The sequence below is a fragment of the Leucoraja erinacea genome, chromosome 2, assembly GCF_028641065.1.
Source record: "Leucoraja erinacea ecotype New England chromosome 2, Leri_hhj_1, whole genome shotgun sequence".
Lineage (NCBI taxonomy): Eukaryota > Metazoa > Chordata > Chondrichthyes > Rajiformes > Rajidae > Leucoraja > Leucoraja erinaceus.
The window spans coordinates 51,197,095-51,224,021 of NC_073378.1; the positions used below are offsets into that span (position 1 = coordinate 51,197,095).

General features: G+C 42.2%; 1 protein-coding gene across 1 annotated transcript in view; it reads left to right on the plus strand.

The window, feature by feature from the left end:
* The window catches only part of ankrd28b (ankyrin repeat domain 28b), a 139,954-nt gene that overhangs the window by 80,517 nt on the left and 32,510 nt on the right, over positions 1-26,927 (plus strand). Inside the window, 3 exon segments of the mRNA XM_055656704.1 lie at positions 10,301-10,369; positions 19,320-19,460; positions 25,676-25,787. Of these exon segments, the coding sequence (XP_055512679.1) occupies positions 10,301-10,369; positions 19,320-19,460; positions 25,676-25,787 (322 nt within the window).

Here is a 26,927-nt window from a genome sequence, read left to right on the forward strand (position 1 = left end):
TAATTTTTTTTTAAATATCATGCATTTTCAAGTTACTAGTGGTTTGATGACATCTAAATTAAATGTCCAGAATTTGAAAGAATGTAATGTTATCAATTATGAAGATGATTAGAATACATTGCCAATGGGTTTGCATGTTGTTGTAAAACAAGGTCCTTGGTTATTTCTTTTGGATTTCAGGCATGTGATGCATTAGCTTTTCTTAGAGGGGCAAGATTTACATGATATAGGAATCTAGTGGCAATTTTTTCATTCAGTGGGTCATAGATATATGGAACAGGCAGCCAGAAGAGGTAGTTGAGGCAGGTACTGCAGCAGCATTTAAAAGACACTGGGCAGGTACATGGATAGGAAAGGCTTAGATAGATTTAGACTTTAGAAATACAGTGTGGAAACGGGCCCTTCAGCTCATCGAGTCCGTGCCAAACAGTGATCAGCCCATAAACTAGTACTATCCTACACACTTGGGGCGATTTACAGAAGCTATTTAAAGTAAAAACCTGTACGTCTTTGGAATGTGGGAGGAAACCGGAGCACCTGGCGAAAACCCACATGGTCACAGGGTACAAGCTGTCAGGTTTGAACCCGGGACTCTGGTGCCGTAAGACTGCAACTCGACTGCTGCTCCACTGTGCCACCCCGCCCAGGTATGGGCCAAACGTGGGTAAATGGGACTAGCTTAGATGGGGCATCTCAGAGTGGATGAGTTGTGACACGGGGTTATTTCTGTGCTGTATGACTCTGACTCAAAGTGCAACTCACACAAATATGCGCAATTACTTGTAGATGATTAACACTTTCTGTCTCCATCTATCCAATCTAATTTTGAAAAAGGTACAGTTTTTGCCCCAATTACCAACACTGGAAGTATGTTTACTTGTTTTTTTTATTCCTGTGTTTCATTTTTGATATATTAATGGTATGTGGATGTCACTGAAACGACTGACATTTTTTAACCCTGAATACATTTGGGAAAGTTGATGCATTGACCTGCTGTGGTCCATGTAGTTTTAGATTTCCCCACAAATTTGCTTGGGCATGGGAATACCCTCAACCACATGGAATCTTGTCAATATATTTTGAGAACAGACTGGTGATACTGTTCCCATGTGCTAGCTGTGTTTGTGCTTCGAGGTGGCATAAGTTACAGGTTTTGTAGAACTGTTGAGGGAGCCTTGGCAAATTGCTACGGTGCATCTTATTGAGGCCAGCATTGCAACCAAAATGGTGGAGGGAGTAAATGTTAGGTCGATAAGGACCTAACAAGCCCCTTGCTTTTCCAGCTTGTTTTCAGCTTTTTACTTGTCCAGAGAAATTGTTTTCTCTCGCATTTCATTGCACAGAATGTTTTAATTCCCAACCATGTATATACCTCATACCATCTAAATTTGCTTCATAGATCTCGCATTAATGGATATTGTTAATGATCCAATTTCCCAAACACACGTAGTTACCTCACAGCTCTCAAAAAAATCTACCATTGACTCCACGTTTGCAAATCCAACCTCGTGGTTCTATAAAGTCTAGAGCTTATGATTCAGTTCAAATGAAATAAAATAGCAACATTTGTAAAAAAAAAATAGTGGAAAAATTAATGAGCCTGAAATTTGATAAATGACAAACACTTTATTATCTACATCCCAGTTTTAAAGGGAACTAGACCAAGTGCAGACCCGTTGGGTCTGTTTCCCCAACGCCCGTTTGCGAGGGGGGGGGGGGGGGGCTGGCGCTGCGGCATCACACTCACACTAACCACCCCCCAAACACACAGGTGGGGGGAGGGGGAGACGGGGTGGGGAGAGGGAAGGGTGAGAAGAGGGCGAGGAGGAAACGGGAGAGATTTGTGAGGGAGAGGAGAGCGGGGGAGGGAAGGGGGGGGGTAGGGGGAGGGGGGTGGGTGAGAGAGGGAAGTGGGTGGGGGGAGGGAAGGGGATAGGGGTGGGAGGAGGAGGGGGGGAGAGGGGGGGGGTGGGGGGAGAGGGGAGAGGGGAGGACGGAGGGGGAGAGAGGGGAGGAGGGAGAGGGAGATGGGGTAGGGGGGGAAAGAGTGTGGATGGAGGGGGAAGAGTGGGGAGGGGAAAGGGGTGGGGGAGAGAGGGAAATTAGTGGGGGAGGGAAGGGGGTGGGGGGAGAGGGGGGGGGGGGTGATTGAGAGAGGGAAGGGGGTGGGGGAGAGAGGGATGGGGGTGGGAGGAAGGTGAGGAGAGGGAGATGGAGAAGGGAAGGAGAGAGGGATTGGGGAGGGGAGAGGTGTGGGGGAGGAGGGAGATGGGGTAGGGGAGGGAGGGGGAAGCGTGTGGAGAGAGGGGAAATAGTGGGGAGGGAGAGTGGCATTATAATAGATAGATGGGTATCGGAGAGATTGGATATTCTGGTGAACATCCTTTTTTTTAAGCAATGCTTTTGCATTGCTCGTTGTAGATCAAAGGGTAACAAATGCATCCGATTAAATAATAAAGGAGATTTAAAGCATGGGTTACTGCCCCAGGCGCTAAATTTTTAGGGGCGCAAAAAAATTGTCGAATACATTTTTTAAATAAAATTAAGAGGCCCGGGGAGCCGTTGGAGCGAGGAGGGGTTACCTGGAGCTGTGAGTATAAAAACAGCGCGGGCCAGGCCGCCGCTGCCGCCGCCCCAGCTCCGTGTTCTGGTCGCCGCTGCCGCTGTCCCAGCCGCCCCTGCCTCTCCCCCCCACGCCCCGCCCTGCCCCCCCCGCCCCTGCCCCCCCCCCCGCCCCCGCCCCCCCCGCCCCTGCCCCCTCGCCGCCCCCGCCCATGCCTCGCCCCCGCCCCGCCCCCGCCTCTGCCCCCCCCCCCCCCCCCCCCCCGCGCTAATGAGGAGGCGCAAAACTTTAAACTGCCCCGGGCGCTCAAAACCCACCCTACGCCACTGGTGGGTGGTACAGAGATAAAATGTTGTCAGAGACAGTTAACACTGGTAGGAGAACTGGGAAGGGGGGAGTGGAGAGGGAAAGCAAGGGCTACTTGAAGTTAGAGGTCAATGTTCATGCTGCTGGGGTGTAAGCTGCCCAACCAATTTACTGTTCCTCCAATTTGCGCTGGGCCTCACTCTTGACAATGGAGGAGCCCCAGGACAGAAAGGTCAGTGTGGGAATGAGTGGGATGTAATTAAGACTCACCAGACGTGTGGCAACATTAGAAACTGCAGATGCTGGAATTTTGAGCAAAAAACAAAGTGCTGGAGAAGGGTCCCAACACGTAATGTTGGTTGTTTATTCCCCCCACAGCTGCTGCCTGACCCGCTGGGTTCATCCAGCACAGTTTTTCCTCAACAGGCTGGTTCTTGGTATTGGTAGGTCTGATACCAGGAAAAAATGAGTAGTCTGGACCTTTGCTTTTGAAATTTGAGGAATGCGAGATTAACTTTGTGTAGCAAATTCTTAGATTCCCTGACTTAAGAAGTCTAAAGCCAAGCATCAAATGAAAATCAAACATCTGTGGATGCTGGAAATCTAAAATAAAAATAGAAAATGCTGCAAAATCAGGGGTGGCCATGAACAGATGGAATGTTGGGAAATGTTGTCTCCTTGAGGATGGTGAATCTTACGAATGATTTTTCCTCGGTGGCTGTGGAGACTCAGTTATTGATTGCATTTAATGCTCTAGATTTCTGCTTTGATAGTTTCTGGATAATTAAGGAACCAACGATGGGATCGGGAAGGACAATGATCTTTCAGTTGCTTCAACATCTCAGATTCATCACAACATTAAGCTGAATGTGTAGAAATTCCCTGCAACTAATTATAGAGACATCTCAAGACATTTCCTTTAACTTGTTCACAGCCTCTGCTCCCTTGCTATCATTATTATCTTAGAAATTTGTAGGAAGTTGAGTCACAGTGTGAAATCTTGGTGTGGTATTGGGCACAGCAATGTTTTCATCCATATATCTGTTCCAGTGCAAAATCTCTAAATTCACCCCTTTCCCCTTCCCCTCTACTTTAGCTGATCACTGTTCATACAATGTCTTTGTTTCCTTCAGATTTGACTAATTTAGTGATCTCCAGCAGGCCTCAAATCTTCTACCCATGAACATATTTATCAAAATCTTTGCTACCCATATCTGAACTGTTTCATTTATCACCTAATTCTGCAGCCTCTTACAACCCTGAGTTTTCTAGTTCTCTCGGCTCCTTCTGTTCTAGTCCCTTTAACCCTTCTTTTAATAGCTTCATTGCTGATGATAGTACTTTAAGTTGAAATAGCCACAACTACTGGCTTTGGCTCCGTAAAACTCTGCACTTCTCCTTGCTCTTTCAAAATGCACATTTTGCCAATTCCTTTATAATTTGTTTTGCTATCTTTCCATGACTCAATGTCTTTTCTTTCTTTGATAATGACAATGTTTAGTTGCTTGCAACATGTTGGATACACTACATAAGTGCATATTATCTTTGATAATGTTGGGACCGAGAGGTTATGCATGCAGTGAAGTCGCCTGCTATTTCATTTACATTGTTGTGAATCAATTTGACAGATGATTGCTTTCTGTTATGGTGGAGACCTTGAGATGAAGCTAAGGCGGATTATCTACTCATCACTGAAGATGGTTATAAGTGCTTCAACTTTGTATTTTTGCATTTGTGCTCAAATCTTCCATCTTTAAGGATGTTGGTGTTCATGAAGCCGCCATTTCCTGTGACCAAATTGTCTATCATCATCTGTGATAACATTTGTGAGGACCATGACTCCATGGTCAATTATACCTGTGATAGCAGCTTTTTCTGTTTTATCTAATTAATTTATCAAGATCTGGAAGATAAGAGTGAGGCCAGCATTTATTATGCTCACCTAATTGATGTTGGGAAGATTGTGGTGAATCACCTCCTTGAAAGGGCTACAGACAGGCCTTCTGGTGAAGGTACTTATAGATCAATCACTATTGCTGATTTGATCCATGTCTGGTTTTGCGATTTAGGTCCCGATCCCTAATCCATGTTGGGTTTCCACCATGCCATCCTGTGGAATGTAAGCAATCATACTTTCAGTTTGAGCTACGACCTTGAGTCTACGGTACCTGTCGTTATGGTCTCTGTATGTATTCGTATTAAAGTACTTAGTATGAAGTTCTATGACTCAGTGTTAACAGTACTTTACACAGTACTCCTGTCATACAGTTGGGTCGTGTGATGCAGGGATTTAGGCTCAACAACAGTGAATGAATAACAATATTTTTCCAAGTCAGGATGACAGCAACTCAGAGGGAATATAAAGACTAGTATTCCCATGTGTTATTTTTTCCCCTTGTCTCTCTTATTTATGATTGTTGCAAATTAGGGAAGTACTACTTAAGTTCCTTGGGTATACACTGCAGCCACTGCACTCTTGGTGAGGAGGAATTAATATTTAGAGTGGTTGACAGGGCACTATCAAAGCTGAAGGACTTGTCCTAGATGGTACTGAGGTTCTTAGATGGTACTAAGGTTCTTAACCAGGGCAAAACTAGCGCAGTAACTAGTAGGGCCCAGAAGTGTGTTGCAGAGTAGAGAAACCGAGGGGTACAAGTGCACAGTTCCCTGAAAGTGTTTGCTAGGGTACAGGAATCCAAAACTGGAGGACGTAGGTTTAAGTTGGGAGAGGAAAGATCTAAAAGAGACCCGAGAGGCAATTTCTTTATGCAGCGATTGGTGTATGTATATGAAATGTGCTACCAGACGAAACTGCAGAGGGAAGTGTAATGTAGACATTTAAAAGGCATTTAAACAGATATGGAAGGTTCAGAGGGTTATAGGTGAAATGCAGGCAAATGGGACTAGGTCAACTATAAAACCAGGTTGGCATTGACTAGTTGGGCCAAAGAGCCTGTTTCCATGTGGTTTTGCAAGATATTCTGGTTATATTCTGATTTCTCAGAAACATTGGAGGTTACAGGGAGACCTGATATAAGTATATAAAAATTTGCGAGGCACAGGTAGACAGTCAGAAGTCTTGTCCAAGAATGGAAATATCAAAAGCTAGAGGGCATAGCTTTACGGTGAGAGAGGCAAACTTTGCAGAGATGTGCGGGACAGGTTTATTTTTACACAGATGGTGATGTTGTGGAGGAAGATGTTCGGCGCATTGTGGGCTGAAGGGTCTGTTTCCTGTGCTGTACTATTTATGTTCTATATCTAGTATAGCTGTCACAATTTGGATACCAGTCATAATCCACAAATCTTTGAGGAAGAGTTTATTAAGTTGAGTGGGTTGGGAACATTTTACTTGCCTCCTTTTTTCTATTCCTGCTTTAATGTAGCAGTTTATGATTTGCCAAGCTATTTCAAGATGTAAGGTCTGGAGCCACCTATTGGTAAGATAGATTAAGGATGGCAGTTTTCCTCCACTGAAAGGCATTAATGAATCAACTGACCAGTTTTTACAGTGCATTGAGAAAGTATTCAGACCCCTTCACTTTTTCCACATTTTGTTACATTACAAAATGGATTAAAAATTGATTACATTTAATCCAAAATGGATTAAATTCTTTTTTTTAATCAGTAATCTACACACAATACTCCATAATAAAAAAGCAAAAAAAAACATTTTTTGCAAAGTAATTAAAAACAAATAACTGGAATATCACATTTACATAAGTATTCTGACCCTTTGATATGACACTCAAAATTGAGGTTAGGTTCATCCTGTTCCCATTGATTATCCTTGAGATGTTTCTACAACTTGATTGGAGTCCACCAGTGGGAAATTAAATTGATTAGACATGATTTGGAAAGGCACACACCTATCTAAATAAGGTCCCACAGTTGACAGTGCATGTCAGAGCAAAAACCAAGCCATGAAGACGAAGGAATTGTCCATAGACCTCCGAGATAGGATTGTGTCAAGACATAGATCTGGGAAGGGTATAAAACAGTTTCTGCAGCATTGCAGGTCCCGAAGAGCATAGTGGCCTTCTTCATTCTTAAATGGAAGAACTTTGGAACCACCAGGACTCTTCGTAGAGCTGTCCGCCAGGCCAAACAGCAATCTGGGGAGAAGGGCCTTGGTCAGGGATGTGAACAAGAATCCGATGGTCACTCTGACAGAGCTCCAGAGTTCCTCTGTGGAGATGGGAGAACCTTCCTGAAGGACAACTAAATCTGCAGCACTCCACCAATCAGGCCTTTACGGTAGAGTGGCCAGACGGAATCCACTCCTCAGTAAAAGGCACATGGCAGCCTGCCAAAAGGCATGTGAAACAAGATTCTCTGGTCTGATGAAACCAAGATTGAACTCTTTGGCCTTGAAAGCCAAGCAGCATGTCTGGAGAAAACCAGGCACCGCTCATCACCTGGCCAATACCCTACCTACAGTGAAGCATGGTGGTGGCAGCATCATGGTGTGGGGATGTTTTTCAACGGCAGGAACTAGAAGACTAGTCAGGATCGAGGGAAAGATGAACGGAGCAAAGTACAGAGAGATCCGTACTTGATGAAAACCTGCTCCAGAGCATTCTGGACCTCAAACTGTGGCAGTAGTGGCCGTGACAAGTCTGTGAATGTCCGTGAGTGGCCCAGCCAGAGCCCGGACTTGAAACGATCGAAGATCTCTGGAGGGACCTGAAAATAGCTGTGCATCGACGCTCCCCATCCAACCTTACAGAGCTTGAGAGGACCTGCCAGAGAAGAATGGGAGAAATTACCCAAAAACAAGTGTGCCAAGTTTGTAGTGTCATACCCAAGAAGACTTGAGGCTATATTCGCAGCCAAAGGTGCCTCAACAAAGTACTGTGTAAAGGGTCTAAATACTTATGCAATTGTGATGTTTCAATTATTTATTTTTAATTACTTTGCAAAAATTTCTAAACACCTGTTTTCGCTTTTTTATTATGGGGTATTGTGTGTAGGTTGATGAAAACAATTTTTGTTAATCCATTTTAGAATAAGGCTGTAACGTAACAAATTGTGGAAAAAGTGAAGGGGCCTGAATACTTTCAGAATGCATTGTATTTTAAATTGCCAGGCAGTTGATCTGTAATAAATTCCACAGCCTCAATGGTGCAATTTGAATTTGTGTGTCCGGATTGTTAGCCCGTTCCTCTGGTCTACTCATCCTGTACCTTAACTGCTGCACCACACATTATCATGTTTAGCCTGCATAAACCCAGTGTTGGACCTTCATGTTAAAAGTTCAGATACTGGCACTGCTCATGCATTGTTCTAAATGTAATTGTGTAATTTGTGCCTTGTTCAATTATTGAAAACTGCTACTAACTGAATACAGCAGTTTACGTGGGTAGCCCTCCAGTTAGCAATCATTATCACGTTTGCCCACTCCAATTTATGTAGTCATCAATACTTTTCCTTTACTCACCCTTTTCTATTTTTCCATCAAATCAAAAAGACAAATTAGTTTTATCTTTGTATTCCATCATAATGACAGCATCCTCAGAATCTGAATCGACTCACTGAAATTTCAAGAGCCTTTGATTTTCCAGCATCTGAAGTTCCTTCTTAAGCACTCTTGTCAAGAATTGTATTGTGTTGTTCAAAATGTTGCTCACTGTAACTGATACCGCTTTAACATAGGCTTGTCAATGCATCTTGATTTATAATCCATACTTCCTGTGATTTAAAAATTAATATCTTCCGTAGTTGCTTTTATAGTCGTATTATCCTGACATTGTGACAATGATGACCTTTATGCCAACATTTATAATCCTACAGTGGGTCCTACATCACAGATGCTATTTCCGTTTGAAAATTGCCAGGTATCTTGTGGAGTAATCGAGTTATACCGCACTGAAAAGGCCCTTCCATCCAACTTTTCTATGCAGACCAAGTCGCTGAACCGAGCTGGAACCACATAACTGCTCCTGGCCCATATCCCTCCAAATCTTTCCTACCCATGTAGCTATCCAAGTGCCATCTACCAAATCAACCATCTACCACCATCCTCCATCTCCTACTTTCAAGCCAATTTTGTATTAATTTGGATAGCTTGCTCTGGAACCCATGTGGACTAACCTCCAACACCAGCCTGGCGCAGCGGATGAGTTGCTGCCTTACAGTGAATGCAGTGCCAGAGACCTAGGTTTGATCCCAACTACAAGTGCTGTCTAGCAGTTTGTACGTTCTCCCTGTGACTTGAGTGTGTTCTCCGGAATCTTCGGTTTCCTCCCACACTCCAAAGACGTACAAAGGTTAATTGGCTTGGTAAATGTAAAAATTGTCCCTAGTGTGCGTAGGGGATCGCTGGTCGACGAGGACCCAGTGGGCCGAAGGGCCTGTTTCCGCGCTGTATCTCTAAGCTAAACTAAACCAGCCTGGCATGCAATATCTTACCAGAGGGCTTGCTAAGGGCCAAGTTGATAGTGTCTCCCATACTGCACCAGTGATCTTGGTCATTTCTTTAAAAAAAACTCAGTCAAATTGGTGAGACACAATTTCCCACACACAAAGCAATGCTGATTACCTGCAATTTTTCCTTGCCTTTCCAAATGCATGTTGGACCTCTCCCTTCCAGTGATTGTATAGGCTGTGGGCAACAGTTAGAGTTGATTCATGGGGGCCTTCTTTGTGTTCCAGCACATCGGCAGGGACTGAAGGCTTTCTTGCACTTTAATCCACTTCGCAGCACTTTCTTCAGCCTTTTTAATGCTTTTCCCACTAAATACAATTAACCTGCTGCAGTTTCCACGACATTTATTCCACAGAACAACAAATCGGAATCTCCAGTAAAACAGGCATCTGTGAAGGCCCCCTCAGCCATTTTGTGTGCTAGTCTGAAACAAAGCGCGTGATTGGCCAACTGGCAGATAACTCAATGTGCTTTGATTGGACTAAAAAATTCCCGACATTTTTCCGGTTTTTCTCTGATTTAATAAAAATGTGCAAGTCTTCTTCACATCGAGTTTCACGGGTGATTTATATAAATATTTTTACACAATATGTGAAAATGTCATGTAGTTTGGTGACTTGGGTCATGAAATCCTATTTCTAGACACATTTTTGATGCTCGGCCCACAGCCTAGTAGTATCTATTTGAGTTGCCCTTTTTTTGCCCATACTCTTCTCAAGCATTAACTGCATATTTGTTTTCCAACATCTGCAAATTAGAGTAAATGAATGGGGGAACCACAAGAAGGTAAAAATTGATAAAGAAAAATGTACACTGGCATTCAAATTTTTTTGAAAATTTGTGTTTCAGTACCAATGCTTTCTCAGAAATTGTTGACGTTATTGATCTTGCTACAAATAGTTGCAATTGTGCATCTTTTTATCAGTCTAACAAAATACTGTCTAAATCTTTGAATTTCAGTTTTAACTTGTATCTTAGCTTTGTTATACATCTTTTTATTTTAGAAATCTTGAATGCTTAAATTTGTTGCTTAACAGTGGAGCTGATTTCAACAAAAAAGATAAATTTGGCAGGTAAGAAATAAAACTGACTTATTACAAAATTCATTACAATGAAGTAAAATTTTGAAATATTCTTAGTATTGGTGAAATTAAATATACAGATTATAATGTTCATTCCAGTTTTACTTAATGTGTATCCTACACCCTCATAATATTCCCTGTCGGCATTATTTCTGCATATCTGTTGTGTCCATGCTTATGACCATTTGGCACATTTACTTCTTTGTTTCTGTTTATTTTGGCCTATTAAATTACCTTGAGTCAGCTCAAAGCAAAGTACAGAAAGTTATCTTTTAAACCAGGTTTTTTTTGCTTGATTCAGTCAAAATTTACTTAGTATTTAAGTTCAAAATACTTTGATATTACTTTCAATATCGTAAAGAGAGATCCTCTGAATTGACATTCTCCATTGAGCATCATTGAAAGAAATGTTATGGATTCAGGATGTCCAAATTAATCTCATTAAACCTAAAACATGAGATTCTCAGATCCAATGGAATTTTCCCAGTTATCTATTGCATCTGCTGTTGGGTAGTTGATCACAAAAGCACAATTCTGTCATAATATCATATGCTGACCCTTCTATCGTTATAGCTTGGTTATTTGAATACATTGTTTACAAGGATATCACAGAATGAACGATGGATTCTGGAAGCAAGTTGAGGTGTTTGTCCCATCATGTGGAACATAAAGACATGGCAATATTTGATGAGAGAATAAGCGAGTTCGGTATTCTGATAAACGCAAGGAATCATGGGATTTGTCAAAGGTCATTCGGGGGGAAAAAAGCGAACGCAGTGTGTATAAATTGTTAACTATTCTACCAACAAATGTATGTTTTTAATGTTTCTTTGTGTGGCTTGTTTGTGGTGGGGGGTAAGGGGGAAACCGTTTTGGTCATCTCCATGGAGAGGTGACTTTTTCCATGTTGCCTCCCCCATGGGCTAACAGCAAGGATCGGTGCAGCCTTTCCCGGAGACATGCCCGGGGCTTCAGCAGCGGGCGCGGCGTGGAGCGGGCGAGCCCTCGCCGGGCTCGACGGAGGGGAGTGCTCCGTTCGCTGGCCCGCGGCAGCCTGAAGCCGCGGTCTGCAGAGCTGCGGCCGACGCGGTGTCCGCAGCCTGGGATCCCTCGTGAGGGACCCGGGGAGAAGAAGAAGCTCCGAATGCCGGCCTGCGGCCAACTTCTACCGCGGGCGCGGCGTGGACTTACCATCAGGAGCGGGGTCCCTCGCCAGGGATCCCTTGAGGGGAGCTTCGACTGCCAGCCCTGCGGTCTGCGGTGCTTCTGGCTGCGGCGTGAACTTTAAATCTCCGACAGCCGGCCTGCGGCCTACACCAACTTGAAGCCGCGGTCTCCGGTGGGGGAGGCACCGTTTCAGGACTTACCAGGACTTTTTACCTTGTCTGAACATCTGGACACCCGCCGCGACGGCTGCGGAGGGTTGAGGTCCCGACCACGGGGGAAAATGGAGGAGGACTGGCTGATTTTTGTGCCTTCCACCACAGTGATGAATGCTGTGGTGGATGTTTGTGTTACATTTTTTGTGTGTTCTTTTTCATTGTACCGCTGCTGGCAAATTCATTTCACTTGCACTTTATGTGCAATGTGATGAATAAAACTGATTGTATTGTATTTAAACCATCCGGCCCGCTTGCGTATATTTTTAGTGAATAGAATGTTGTTCTTGCCTTCAGTGGGACCTTGCCTAGAGTTGTAAGGCAGATCTCCGGGACGGTTTTGACTGGGATGGTTTTACATTGTGAAGTTCACTGTGCCTGAGTTATTGATCAGAGTGAACACCCGCTCTTGTGGATCTATGTCACTGTGGAGTCTGTCACAGACGGGTTACACCGCCTGTTGGTCAATAATTGGATCAATCTCCTGAACCAGTGGCCGCGGATCTACCGGCGTGTGTTCTTTCCGAACTGAACTCACTGTGGAATGAATCCATTAACAGAGCCACTCTGCTGCCGGATTCTAAAGAGCCTGTCCCACTACGAAATCAAAATTGTGATAAGTACGTAGAATGTACGAAGCGGGTACGTCGGAGCTCGGGACGTCTCATAGCGGCTCGTAACGCTAACGGCAGGTACTCGGGAAACGTGGTAAGCTCGTGAAGTTTTTTCAACATGTTGAAAAATGTCCATGAGAGCCCCAAGTACCTACAAGCGGCTATTACCGTACTTCTCCAAGTTCGAATCAGGAGTAACTTGGGAGAAATTACCTCGTACAGTGGAACAGGCCCTTTAGTTGTCCCTGCCTTCCTCTGGAACCCTCCTCGTCCCCGTCAGATGCCGGGTTCCCAGAGCCCTGGTTAAACGCGGCCGGTCACGGTTAAGTCTGTAAAACCGGCCCCATCAGAGATTAGTATTTTAACGAATGAAAGGACCATTCCGCCTAATGTAGCGGGTGGCTCTTCGTGAGGAGTGTGAGAGGGAGAGTGGAGGAGTGTGGGGCGAGGTTTAATTTCCAGCGGCATGTAAATGATGGACTCACAAAGGTTGACACTGTAATGGCAGTAGCGAGAATCTGTTTCAACAGTTTGTTTATTATCAGCGGAGCTAAAAAAAATAAAACACAAAGCGACCTAAATGATCACCGCACTTACTGCGGTTGTCCTAATTACTGTCATTGATAAAGTTACATTACTATCCTGCAAGGAGTGAACAAATCTAAATATATCACAGAAAACATTACAAGTTTGTTTGCCGAAGTTTTTACCAGGCACACCATTAACTACAATGGGAATATAACAGTTATACGCTCCGAAGCAATAAAAAGCAATAAAACACCGAAGCATAAAGCTATGAAACCAACAAAATCATCGTAGTTTTGTACAAATGTACCATAAATACACCTAGTTACTAGACCAACTGGCAGGGGTTTTTGCAGACATTTTCGATCTCTCACTGCTGAGGTCTGAGGTTCCCTCCTGCTTTAAGAGGGCATCAATAATACCGATGCCCAAGAAGAGTAAGTTGACGTGCCTCAATGACTATTGACCAGTGGCACTAACGTCCGTGGTGATGAAGTGCTTTGAGAGGTTGGTTATGGGGCATATCAACTATTATCTCAATAAGAAGCTCGACCCACTACAGTTCGCATCACAACAGGTCCACGGTGGATGTGATCTCACTGGCTCTCCACTCCGCACCGGATCACTTGGACAATAAAAACACTTACTTCAGGCTGTTGTTAATAAACTTCAGCTTGGCGTTCAATACCATCATCCCCTCCAAGCTGGTTACGAAACTCACGGAACTGGGTCTCTGCGCATCCCTCTGCAATTGGATCCTCGACTTCCTCATCCATGGACCACAGTCTGTTCGAATTGGCGGAAACACTTCATCCCCAGTGATAATCAGTACGGGAGCACCTCAAGGCTGCCTGCTCAGCCCCCTGCTTTACTCGCTCTATACTCATGACTGTGTAGCTGGACATAGTGCGAACTCCATTTTCAAGTTCGCTGACGACACCACCGTTGTGGGACAAATGGGTGATGAGTCGGAATATAGAAGTGAGATCGACTGACTGACCTAATGGTGCCAGCACAGCAACCTGGTTCTCAATATCAGCTAAACCAAAGAACTGATTGTGGACTTTGGAAGAGGAAGGTTGAGGACCCACAATCGTGTTTACATCAATGGGACGATGGTGGAGAGTCAAAAACTTAAAATTCCTGGGCATGCATATTTCCGACGATCCTTCCTGGACCCAGCACACTGATGCAATCATAAATAAAGCACATCAGCGCGTCTACTTCCTGAGAAGATTATGGAGATTTGGTATGTCAAAGTGACCTGGTTCGGCAACTTGAACGTTCAGGAGCGGAAAAGACTGCAAAAAGTTGGGAACACTGCCCAGGCCATCTCCGACTCTGACTTTCCCCACCATCGAAGGGATCTACCGTAGTCACTGCCTCGAAAAGACAGCCAACATCATCAAAGACCCACACCATCCTGGCCACACACTCATGTCATCACTGCCATCGGGAAGAAGGTACAGGAGCCTGAGGACTGTAACGTCCAGGTTCAGGAACAGCTTCTTCTCTGTAGCCATCAGGCTATTAAACACTACAATCTCATAAGCTATGAACTACAATAGACTAATTATTATTATTGTTTGTTCTTTTTTTCCTGAATTTTTGTTATTATTTACTATGATCACATATTCTGTTGTGCTGCAGCAAGTAAGAATTTCATTGTTCTATCTGGGACATATGACAATAAAACACACTTGACTTGAAATACCAAACTTGCTTATTCTCCCATTGTCCAGGCCGATATAATTAAAGGCTGATTATTTGTTAATTTATTTCATCGCATATGGTAAATCCAAAAGGTCACGAGGTACATCCCTCCAAATTCAGGAACAGTTTCATCCCAGCTGTTATCAAGCAACTGAAACTGTCTCTTACCTGCTGGAGTGCGGTCCTGACCTCCCATCTAACTCATTGGAGACCTTTGAACTATCTTTATTCAGACTCTATCTTGCGCTAAATTTTGTACCCTTTATCTGTACATTAGACGACTTGATTGTAGTCATGTGTAGTATTTTTCTGGATAGCAGCAAACAAAAGCTTGTCACTGCACCTCAGTACATGTGACAATAATAAACAAAACTAAACTAAATTTCAAATTTATCAAACAGATTTATGAATGCAAGGAGTTATCAGTTACCTTGGACTTTATCTTACTCAATCTAAGGACAGGATTGTTCATCGATTTAAGCCCAGATATCTTCTTGGGGAATTTAAAACACAGCTTAATTAGTTCTATGATTTATATGAATGATTTTTGCCATAAATATGCATGTGATAAAAATGAGAAAGAATATGACACTACCTGCCTTTCTCTTTCTTATGAACAAATAAATAAAATAATTCCTCAATTTGGTTTTGGTGTCTTTTCAAGTTATCCAATATTGCTGAAAGTTTAAAACGGTCATTTTTGTGTAAAAGAGGGGCTTGCCTTCTCCCTTCATCTATCTTGTTTCTTGCTTCTTGACTTGTGGGCTGATTTATACATAATCATAGGTTTCCCAATGAAGTTTATAATCGATGACCCAGAGATTGACTCTTTAAATTTATTATTTAATTGCTGACATTGTGTGCTGATGGCCAGCTCCTTCATCCCAGAGTCAAGACTGTTTAATTGTGATATGTCCCAAAGAGGAACAATGAAATTCTTGTACTTGTCAGCTGCAATGGCAGTGTGATATTTGGGCCATTTTTGCACTTCTTGTCACTCCAAATACATAAAGGTTTGAGGGGTAATTGGCTTGGTGTAATTGTAAATTATCCCTAGTGTGTACGATAATGTTAGTGTGAGGGGGGTCGCTGGTCGGTGCTGACTCGTTGGGCCATAGGGCTTGTTTCGCAGCAGTAGGGTTGCTGGCTTGCAGCGCCATGACCCGGGTTCGATCCCGACTACGGGTGCTGTGTGTACGGTGTTTGTACGTTCTCCCCGTGACAGCTTGGGTTTTCTCAGCGTTCTTCGGTTTCCTCCCACACTGCAAAGACGTACAGGGATGTAGGTTAATTGGCTTGGTGTATGTGTAAATTGTCCCTAGTGTGTGTAGGATAGTATTAATGTGCGGGGATCGCTGGTCGGCCTAACTCGATGGGCCGAATAGCCTATTTCCGTGCTGTATATCTAAACTAAAAATTAAATGTTCCCATATGATTCCCAGAAGATATTCGTCCTGCTAATTCCCTATTTCCTAGCATGCTGTATGAATTATTTTGTAAATGAAATTGTGATGTTTGTGCTGCGCTCACATTTTGTTAACTCTACCAATATACAGTGCCCTCCATAATGTTTGGGACAAAGACCATCATTTATTTATTTGCCTCATGTTCTGCACAATTTGAGATTTATAATACAAAAAAAAATCATATGTGGTTAAAGTGCACATTGTCAGATTTTAATAAAGGCCATTTTTATACATTTTGGTTTCACCATGTAGAAATTACAGCTGTGTTTATACATAGTCCTCCCAATTCAGGGCACCATGATGTTTGGGACACATGGCTCCACGGGTGTTTGTTTAATTGCCTCCTCAATGCAGGTATAAGAGAGCTCTCAGCACCTAGTCTTTCCCCCAGTCTTTCCATCACCTTTGGAAACTTTTATTAACATGAGAACCAGAGTTGTGCCAATGAAGTCAAAGAAGCCATTATGAGACTGAGAAACAAGAATAAAACTGTTCGAGACATCAGCCAAACCTTAGGATTACCCAAATCAACTGTTTGGAACATCATTAAGAAGAAAGAGAGCACTGGTGAGGTTACCAATCACAAAGGGACTGGCAGGCCAAGGAAAACCACAGGTGATGACTTTCTACAGAAAGGAAGTGTCACAGCAGGCGTTCTGGTGCCATTGCAACAACCTGGAGCTCAATGCTCTTAAGACAGTGGAATTGATTGTAGACTTTAGGAGAGCTCCCCCTCCCCTCACCCCACTCACCATCAACAACACCACAGTCACATCTGTGGAATCTTTCAAGTTCCTGGGAACCATCATCACCAAGGACCTTAAGTGGGGGGCTACTATCGACTCCAGTCAAAAACAGATAATGTACTTCCTGCGGCAGCGGAGGAAGCACAATCTACCACAGGCAATGATGGTCCAATTCTATACAGCCATCGTAGAGTCTGTCCTCACCTTCTCCATCATGGTATGGTTTGGATGAGCCACCAAGCATGACACCCGGAGGCTGCAGCAAATTGTCCGATCAGCTGAGAAGGTTGTTGGCTGCAACCTTCCCTCCATTGACGAACAGTACACTGCAAGGGCCAGGAAGCGAGCGGGTAAGATCATTTCTGACCCCTCTCACCCTGGCCACAAACTCTTTGAATCATTTCCCTCTGGAAGGCGACTCCGGACTGTCAAAGCTGCCACAGCCAGACTAAAAACAGCTTTTTTCCACGAGTAGTAGCTCTACTCAATAACCAAAAATTTGTAGCCTCCTTTTGCTCTGGTATTTTATTTAATTCACATGCTTAATCAATGTTTTATTATTGATGTTTAATGTTTTATGTTTCATTCTTAACTGTCACTGTATGTCATGTTGACACTTGCGGGCGGAGCACCAAGGCAAATTCCTTGTATGTGAATACTTGGCCAATAAACTTATTCATTCATTCAGAAGAAGAAGAAGAAGAAGAATTCTCTCTATAATAAAGAAAAATCCCCAAACACCTGTCTGACAGATCAGAAACAATCTTCAGGAGTCAGGTATTAATTTGTCAATGACACTGTCCACAGAAGACTTCATGAACAGAAATACAGAGGCTACACTGCAAGATGCAAACCACTGGTTAGCCGCAAAAATAGGATGGCCAGATTACAGTTTGCCAAGAAGTACTTAAAAGAGCAACCACAGTCCTGGAAAAAGGTCTTGTAGACAGATGTGACAAAGATTAACTTATACCAGAATGATGGCAAGAGCAAAGTATGGAGGAGAGAAGGAACTGTCCAAGATCCAAGGCATACCACCTCATCTGTGAAACACAGTGGTGGGGGTGTTATGGCCTGGGCATGTATGGGTGTTATGGCTGGGCATGTATGAAGGAACTGGCTCACTTATCTTCATTGATGATACAACTGCTAATGGTAGTAGCATAATGAATGATGAAGTGTGTAGACACATCCTATCTGCTCCAGTTCAAACAAATGCCTCAAAACTAATTAGCCCGCGGTTCACTCTACATACAGCAAGACATTGATCCCAAACGTACTACTAAAGCAACTACTAATGGAGTTTGTCAAAGCTAAAACATTGTCAATTCTTGAGTGACTGTTCAGAACCCAATGGAGCATGCCTTTTATATGCTGAAAGGAAAACTGAAGAGTACTAGCCCCCAAAACAAACATAAGCTAAAGATGGCTGCAATACAGGCCTGGCAGAGCATCACCAGAGAAGACACCCAGCAACTGGTGATGTCCATGAATCACAGACTTCAAGCAATCATTGCACGCAAAGGATATGCAACAAAATACTAACCATTTACATGACATTACTGTGTCCCAAACATGATGGTGCCCTGAAATGGAGGGACTATGTATAAACACTACTGTAATTTCTACATGGTGAAACCAAAATGTATAAAAATGGCCTTTGTTAACATCTGACAATGTGCACCGACCAAATGTGTTTTTTTCTATTACAAATCTCAAATTGTGGAGTACAGGGGCAAATTAATAAATTATGGTTCTTTGTCCCAAACATTATAGAAGGCACTGTAGAATTATATTAAAGTGCATTTTTTATTTTTCTGCCTTGAGCCTATTTGGAAGAAAAAATAATTGGGAAGGATTGAGATGAGGTGTTTTCAAAAAAACATCCTCGAATTATAAAATAATCTCATTAGTTTTTTAGTAAGTATTTAGTAACTATTTTCATTATTTATTATGTTTACTCTCTCACATCCTTTGTAAGCTGCTTTTAGGATGGCCAAAGTGAAAGTATTAAGAGTTGTGAGGTCAGGAATTCAACTGATGATTTAATGGAGTTTAGTTTACAGGTGATAGGGATTTATATGCAGGAATTGGATTCTGTTAGGCATATCTTTGTTCAAAGTTCCCAGTCATAGAGAGTACATTCATTCTGTTTGGAAATGTTGGCCATTTATGTCACTGAGTCATGTTCCCACATAAACTGCAATGTTAGCAAGAATTAATGTGCTTGATTGTTGACTATTTCTGGTTGATGTTAACATAAAACAGTGTGAAGATGAAATTGACATTAGCTTCCATGCTCTTTCGCTGATTCTGTCTAGACTATTATACTCTTTTGAGACTAGCTGTCTAACAGTGTCTGCAGAATGTAATTCTGCAAGAACTACTTTCTTGAGGAGACAGGGATGATTCATGGTGTGGTTTAGAAAAAAATAATTAGCCTGGCGAGTATGATATGCATTGGAGGATGTTTACTCAGCTCACCTTATTCCTTTCAGAACACCATTGCATTACGCTGCTGCCAACTGCAACTATCAGTGCCTGTTTGCTCTTGTGGGATCTGGAGCCAGTGTAAATGATCTGGATGAAAGAGGTTGCACTCCACTTCACTATGCAGCAGCATCAGACACAGATGGAAAGTAAGTGATATATAATTACTTGCAAATTATGGTAGATTAGTAATGGTGTGGCTCATTATGGTTTGATCTTAATTTAAAATGTTATGTTTATGTTATGTTTATGTTAAAATGTTACGTTTATGTTAAAATGTATTTTTTGTGTTTTGTTGCTTTTTATTGGTATGACTATGGAAAATCAAATTCATTGTATGTTGCAAAACATACTCGGTTAATAAAGTATGATTATGGTGATGATTAAATGCTTTTTTTTCAGTCAGCAGATATAGAAATATAGAAAATAGGTGCAGGAGTAGGCCATTCGGCCCTTCGAGCCTGTACCGCCATGGCTGATCACAGCTGTCTAATAGTTTCTGCAGAATGTAATTCTGCAAGAACTACTTTCTTGAGGAGACAGGGATGATTCATGGTGTGGTTTAGAAAAAAATAATTAGCCTGGCGACTATGATATGCATTGGAGGATGTTTACTCAGCTCACCTTATTCCTTTCAGAACACCACTGCATTACGCTAGCCAATATGATCATATGGGTGTTTATTGCCCGTCCGTAATTATCCATGAACTGGGTGGCATTTCAATACTCAGATAAGAATTAACCACATTGTGGTGGGTCTAGATCATGCATAAACCAGAACAGATGAGAGCAGCTAATCTCTATATCTAATGGGCATTGATTACCTTGATTGGTTTTGTATCAATCAATGTGTTTCACTGCTGATCCAACTTTTGATTGCAGATTTATTTACCCATTGAATTTAAACTCCCCAGTTTCCTTAATACGTTTTGAACATTTCCAATTCTATCCTGAATTGTTGATTTGGTGCTCTGCTCCAATAGAACATTAATTATGCTTCTGTGCTCTGCAATAAGAATTATATTTACAAAGATGATAAATTAAACCATCTGTAGCTTTTACCCAGAGCAGCAGTTTGAAGATTATTTTACAAGATTGACTGGTTCATAACTTGCTTATTTGTTCTCGCTTTGAATCTATTGAAAAAGTAAATTTCATTTAAATTGCTCTTTCTTATCATTCATTTTTGTCCACCAACGAGCTTTCATTTTATTCTCTTTATTCAATTTTGGCTAAAAGATCCATTGTTTTTTACGACATTGATATCTGAGAAGCATATAGATTGTTACATTTTTCAATGTCATTCAGGTATTTGGTGTACAATGGTATACAAAAATGGTGTACAAAAATGTCCTCATCTATGATCTCCATCCCCTTTATTGTCAGTGTTAGTTACCGTGGAGGTACTGGGTTTTTCCTCTCTTAGTGACTTTCCTTCATTGTTTTGCCACCTTTGTGAAGGAGCTATCCACTTTCCCACTTTCATCTACCTCTTCCAGTGAATATTTTACCAACTTCATTCTTTTGTAAAAACAAGAAACTGCAGATGCTGGTTTACTAAAGAAGGGATACAGTGCTAGAGTAACTCAGTGGGTCAGGTAGCATCCCTTGGGAACATGAATAGGTGACGTTTTGGGTTGGGACCGTCACTTTTTAATATTCTTTAGGGATACTGCCTGACCCACTGACTTACTCCAGCATTTTGTATCATCTTCATTATTTCCTGTTTGTCAGCTGGTGGCCTTATGGCTTCATGAGTTAATATGTTCAGAAGTGATAGGAGCAGAATTAGGCCATTCGGCCCGTCAGGTCTACTCCGCAATTCAATCGTGGCTGATCTATCTCTCCATCCTAACCCCATTCTCCTGCCTTCTCCCCGTAACCCAGATTAGGAAAAGGGGAGATGCAACGAGACCTGGGTGTCATGGTACACCAGTCCTTGAAAGTAAGCATGCAGGTGCAGCAGGCAGTGAAGAAAGCGAATGGGATGTTAGCATTCATAGCAAAAGGATTTGAGTATAAGAGCAGGGAGGTTCTACTGCAGTTGTACAGGGTCTTGGTGAGACCACACCTGGAGTATTGTGTACAGTTTTGGTTTCCTAATCTGAGGAAAGACATTCTTGCCATAGAGGGAGTACAGAGAAGGTTCACCAGACTCATTCCCAGGATGGCAGGACTTTCATATGAAGAAAGACTTGATAGACTCGGCTTGTACTCACTAGAATTTAGAAGATTGAGGGGGGATCTTATAGAAACTTACAAAATTCTTAAGGGGTTGGACAGGCTAGATGCAGGAAGATTATTCCCGATGTTGGGGAAGTCCAGAACAAGGGGTTACAGTTTAAGGATAAGGGGGAAGTCTTTTAGGACCGAGATGAGAAAATCATTTTTTACACAGAGTGGTGAATCTGTGGAATTCTCTGCCACAGAAAGTAGTTGAGGCCTGTTAATTGGCTATATTTAAGAGGGAGTTAGATGTGGCCCTTGTGGCTAAAGGGATCAGGGGGTATGGAGAGAAGGCAGGTACAGGATACTGAGTTGGATGATCATCTATGATCATATTAAATGGCGGTGCAGGCTCGAAGGGCCGAATGGCCTACTCCTGCATCTATTTTCTATGTTTCTATAACCCCTGACAAGCGGACTAATCAGAGCCTAACCTGCTTAGTATTTCTAATATTTTTTTCATTTTTACTTTAGGTTTTATGCTTCTGTAGTTTTGATTTTCAAATATTTAACTTTGTTCTTTTCTTCAATTTCATTACTCCAAAACAAATAACTTAATCAAATTTAATAGGTTGCTGATAGCAATTTCTGGATGCTCATGTGTTTACTGTGGTCTCCCCTAAATTTTGTCTTATGGGTTTTGAGGTGCACTACATATGCCAGATTGGAAATTTCCAGTTGTTACCGACAAATGTTTTGTGTGGGAAATATTCAATCTCCATCTCATACAAGGATAGCTGGTGTAATGCTGAGTTTGAGATTATAGCCCCATCTTGTGGACGTCAAAAGGGATTGCAAATGATGAGTCAGAAGATTTAATGTTTAAAGTAAGGTCAAGTCAAGATTATTGTCACATGCCTAAGTATGGTGGATGCAGGTACAATGAAAATCTTGCTGGCAATGGAATCAGGAACATAGACTCATATAACACACAAAAACGTCGTAAATTATACAAGGCATTGAAAAGAAAAACTACATCCGGAAATCCAGATTTAGAAAACAGCCATGAGACAAGAGACAGTCCAGAGTATTCTTTAGCTGAGGTAATATTCGAGTTGCGTAAGTTCAAGACTCTGATAGTTGTAGGAAACATTTCTGAACACAGGGGGGGGGGGGGGAGGGGGGGGGGGGGGGGAGAGGGAGGAGAGAGGGGGAGAATAAGGGGAAGAGAGGAGAGATGGGGGGGGGGGGGGGGGGAGGGAGGGGGGGAGGAGGGGGGGGGAGGGAGAGAGAGGGGGGGAGGGGGGGGGAGAGAGAGAGAGAAGAGAGAGAGCATTTTTACTTCAACCCAAACCCAAACAACCATTTGCAGGCAGTGCTTTTTTACCTCTAACCATATTTACATTTTCAAACCAAATTAAGGGTAGTCACAGTGCTGTAGACATTTGTCAGTGTCATTCAGAGCTCTGATTGAGGCGCACCACTTGCAGAGAGGCACACCACTTGATTGAGGCACACCACTTCCTGGTTTTATAGTCCTTCCCCCCTGCTGCCAGCGGGGGCAGCAGAGAGAATGGAGAATTTTGTAAAATCATTAATATCTCTGTCATATTTCATCGACGGGAAAAATCCTCGGCACACATACGGCGGAGGGGGGCTCTGAGCGAGGTGGCCAAAAATGACGGCCGTAGGTGGCGGCGTTCTCTCGGAAATCGCAGCACAGATTGCCAAAACCGGTCAAGAACAGAGTTTTAGTAATATAGAAGATTATTCATTCTAATTGTTGCAGTTATTCTCCCATAGACTTATAATTGCTGAACAGTACCTATCGTCATTTCTGTTCATCGTCAAGAGGGTGAATGCATATTGTGGGAGAAAACATGGTGTAGACATAAAAAGGGCGAGGTTAAGAATATTTGGGTCTAACAGCTGGTTAAACTTGATCCATCTTTCTATATGGGTGTTCTCCCCATGGTATATGGCACGTTTGGCTTTGCACTGTTTTTTGTGCTCGTTCTCGCATTTCGCTCCTCCCCTCCCTCTGCCGCAGCACATGTTTTCACTCTCTTTGTCCTTCTAAACAATCCCATCTTTCTCCTGGCCCTTACACTCTGTATGCCCATACATTTTATTAATGATTCCATTGTATCTCTTCGAATAAAAAGTTTGACTTGTGACTTGATGTGCAGCGAGTACATTTAGAGTCTTGTCAGCTGCAAATTGGTTCCCAAGAGGATTAGAGTTGCGCCTTTCCCCCCCTGTCACTGGATCTGCTTTCATGTTGGCGACAGTCCGGCTGCTCTGAGGGCACAGATCTTTTCAAAAGATGCCCGTGGTTAAGAACTTTCAAAACTTAAAAGAAATAAATGTATCAATCCGCATTTGTAAAGGTAAGTAATGGCTAGGAAGTTAGTCAAACAAAATTATATCCAAACCTTTCCTTTGCAGTCAAGATCCTATAGTTTTAAATGTTGGATTATTATTTACTTTATATAAACTATAGGATTGGTATCTGTGAAAAACTTGTCAAACTGATATAATGCAACAGAAGAATGGAAAATATCTGAAAGTTGTAAAATTTAGCACATAAGATAATTATTTTTCACGAAGGAGGAGCAAGAGGCTCCATGTCCCAGTTTTGGTAAGATAATTTGCATCTGATCCATGCCACATCTCAATATTTCTGACTGTTATAAGTAACATCTGACCACTTTGTTTTTAAAATTATGAGAGGCATAGATATGGCAGACAGTCAGAACCTTTTTCCCCAGGATGGAAATATCAAATACTAGCTTTACTAGTTTAGATCAACTAATAGCTTTACGGTGAGAGGATCAAAATATAACATGTGTGAGGGAAGTATTTTTTACGTAGAGGGTGGAAAGTACCTGGGTGGTGGTGGAGGCAGTTACAATAGTGGCATTTAAGTGACTTTTGGACAGATATATGGATATGCAGGGAATGGAGGGTTATGGATTATGTGTAGGCAGGTAAGAGTTGGCCTTGGCCTCATATGTAGGAAAGAACTGCAAGATGCTGGTTTACACTGGCTTTCACGACCCAACTCTGAAAGGATTAACAAAAGTTAACTCTTTCCATAGAAGCTTCCCAACCTTGAGTATTTCCAGCAATTTTGTATTTCAGTATCCAGCATCTACAGTGTTTTGCTTCTCCGGTTTATAGTTCACAGTTCCAGCCTTGTTCTTTTTCCTTCTTTCTCCTCTTTTGAATTGGCTCTTTATACCGTCTCCAAATAAATCACCTGCAATTAACAAACTTTCACCTCCTTCCCTCGGTTTACAACACAATTCCGTGTCATTCAATCTCGACCTTTCACAGGCTTTCCCTCTTTTGCCCAACACTAACTTTTCTCTGCAGTTTAAAAAAAACTATTATATTATTAAAATGCTATTAAAGAACTGGCCTGTAGATATTCGTGCAGACTTGTAACCAATACATTTTTGCAAATTTATTGGGATTAGAATTGAAAGCAGAATTACATACTGAGGTACAGTTAATGCATTTGGATTTGCAGCAACTCACTTGAGCTGTTCTCTGCAATACACAATTTCAGCTGTCAATGACAGCAGATTTACAGAAGAAATTGGAATCAAACCTGATTCTGTCTTCCAACAGTCAATCATGTGTGCAAATTTCCGTCATTTTCAGAATGGCAAGCAAAATTGACAACTGGCTGATTATTACCGTAATTTAAAGGGATAGACATTGAATCCATCAATGCAGTAACGTAACTTAGAAAATACAGTCTGGATGGAGGGAAAGATGATTGTCCACTATGGCACAAAATATTCAGCTCATAGTTTCTCTCATTTACAGCAATTTATTCCTCAATAATCAAACATAGTTAAACCATTTTTGCCAGCAGAGGTTATCGGAATGCTTACATGAGCTATTTGCCTGAATTGCATGAAACGCTTACGTAAGCACTCTGACTTCTGACATCACTTTCTAATGCATTTAATATTATTAATACAAAAGTCTACTTAAAGGTCATCAGTCTAAAACATTACCTGTTTCTCTCCACTATTGCCTCAGTATTTTCTGCAATTTCCTATTTTTAGATCTGATTTCCAACACCTGTACTATTTTGCTTCTCAACTAAAAATATACTTGTTTGAATATTCTTGCTATTCATTCAAAGGTATTCCAAATTGCTGCTGCTCTTAACTATCTGCAGGTGCCTGGAATACCTACTTCGAAATGATGCCAATCCTGGAATTCGAGACAAACAGGGCTACAATGCGGTCCATTATGCTGCTGCCTATGGACATCGATTATGTCTTGAACTTGTAAGTGTATTTAATTTTATATGTTTTCGTGCCTTGTTAAATTATTTTAATAGTTATAATAGTAGCAATAATAAATTAATTTTGAACTCCAGTTATTGGGTTAGATTCCATAAAAACACAGGTTTCAGCACTGGGGAGATTCTTCAGCTCAGATTTAATGGGGACCATTAATGGTGCCAGTACAACAACCTGGCTCTCAACATCAGTAAGACCAAGGAACTGATTGTGGACTTTGGCAGGGGAAGGATGAGGACCCACAATCCTGTTCATATCAATGGAACGATGGTGGAGAGCGTCAATGACTTCAAATTCCTGGGCGTGCATATTTCTGAAGAACTCTCCTGAACCCAGCACACCGATGCAATTATAAAGAAGGCACATCAGCGACTCTATTTCCTGAGAAGATTACGGAGATTCGGCATGTCGAAGAGGGTTCTCCTAAACCTCTACAGGCGCATGGTAGAGAGCATTCTGGCTGGTTGCATCGTGGCCTGGTTCGGCAACTTGAACGTCCAGGCAACTTGAATGTCCGAAAAAGACTACAAAAAGTTTGACCACTGCTCAGTCCATCACTGGCTTTGACCTCCCCACTGTCGAAAGGATCTATCATAGTCGCTGCCTCAAAAAGGCAGCCAAAATCATCAAGGACCCACACCATCCTGGCCACACACTCATCTCACCATTGCCATCAGGAAGATGGTACTGGAGCTGGAAGACTAATGTCCAGGTTCAGGAACAGCTTCTTCCCTACAGCCATCAGGCTATTAAACAGAACAACGAATAAGCTCTGAGCTTTGAACTGCAAAAAGACTATATTATTATTGCACTATATTGAACGTTTTCTTTTTTTCTCTTCCCCAGTTATGTACTATGTTTACATATTCACATATTCTGTTGCGCTGCAGCAAGTAAGAATTTCATTGTCCCATCCGGGATATCTGACAATGAAACACTCTTGATTCTTGACTCTCTTCCCTTTCTGTAGAAACCCTTCCTGGTTTTCAATACCTCTATCGGACCCCTCTTTACCTGTTCTGAATAGATCAGACTATCTTACCTGGCCTCTTCACATAACAGTCACTCATTTCTGGAATCATTCTAGAAGCTCTTGGCACATCCATTGAAGCTTTATATCTTTCC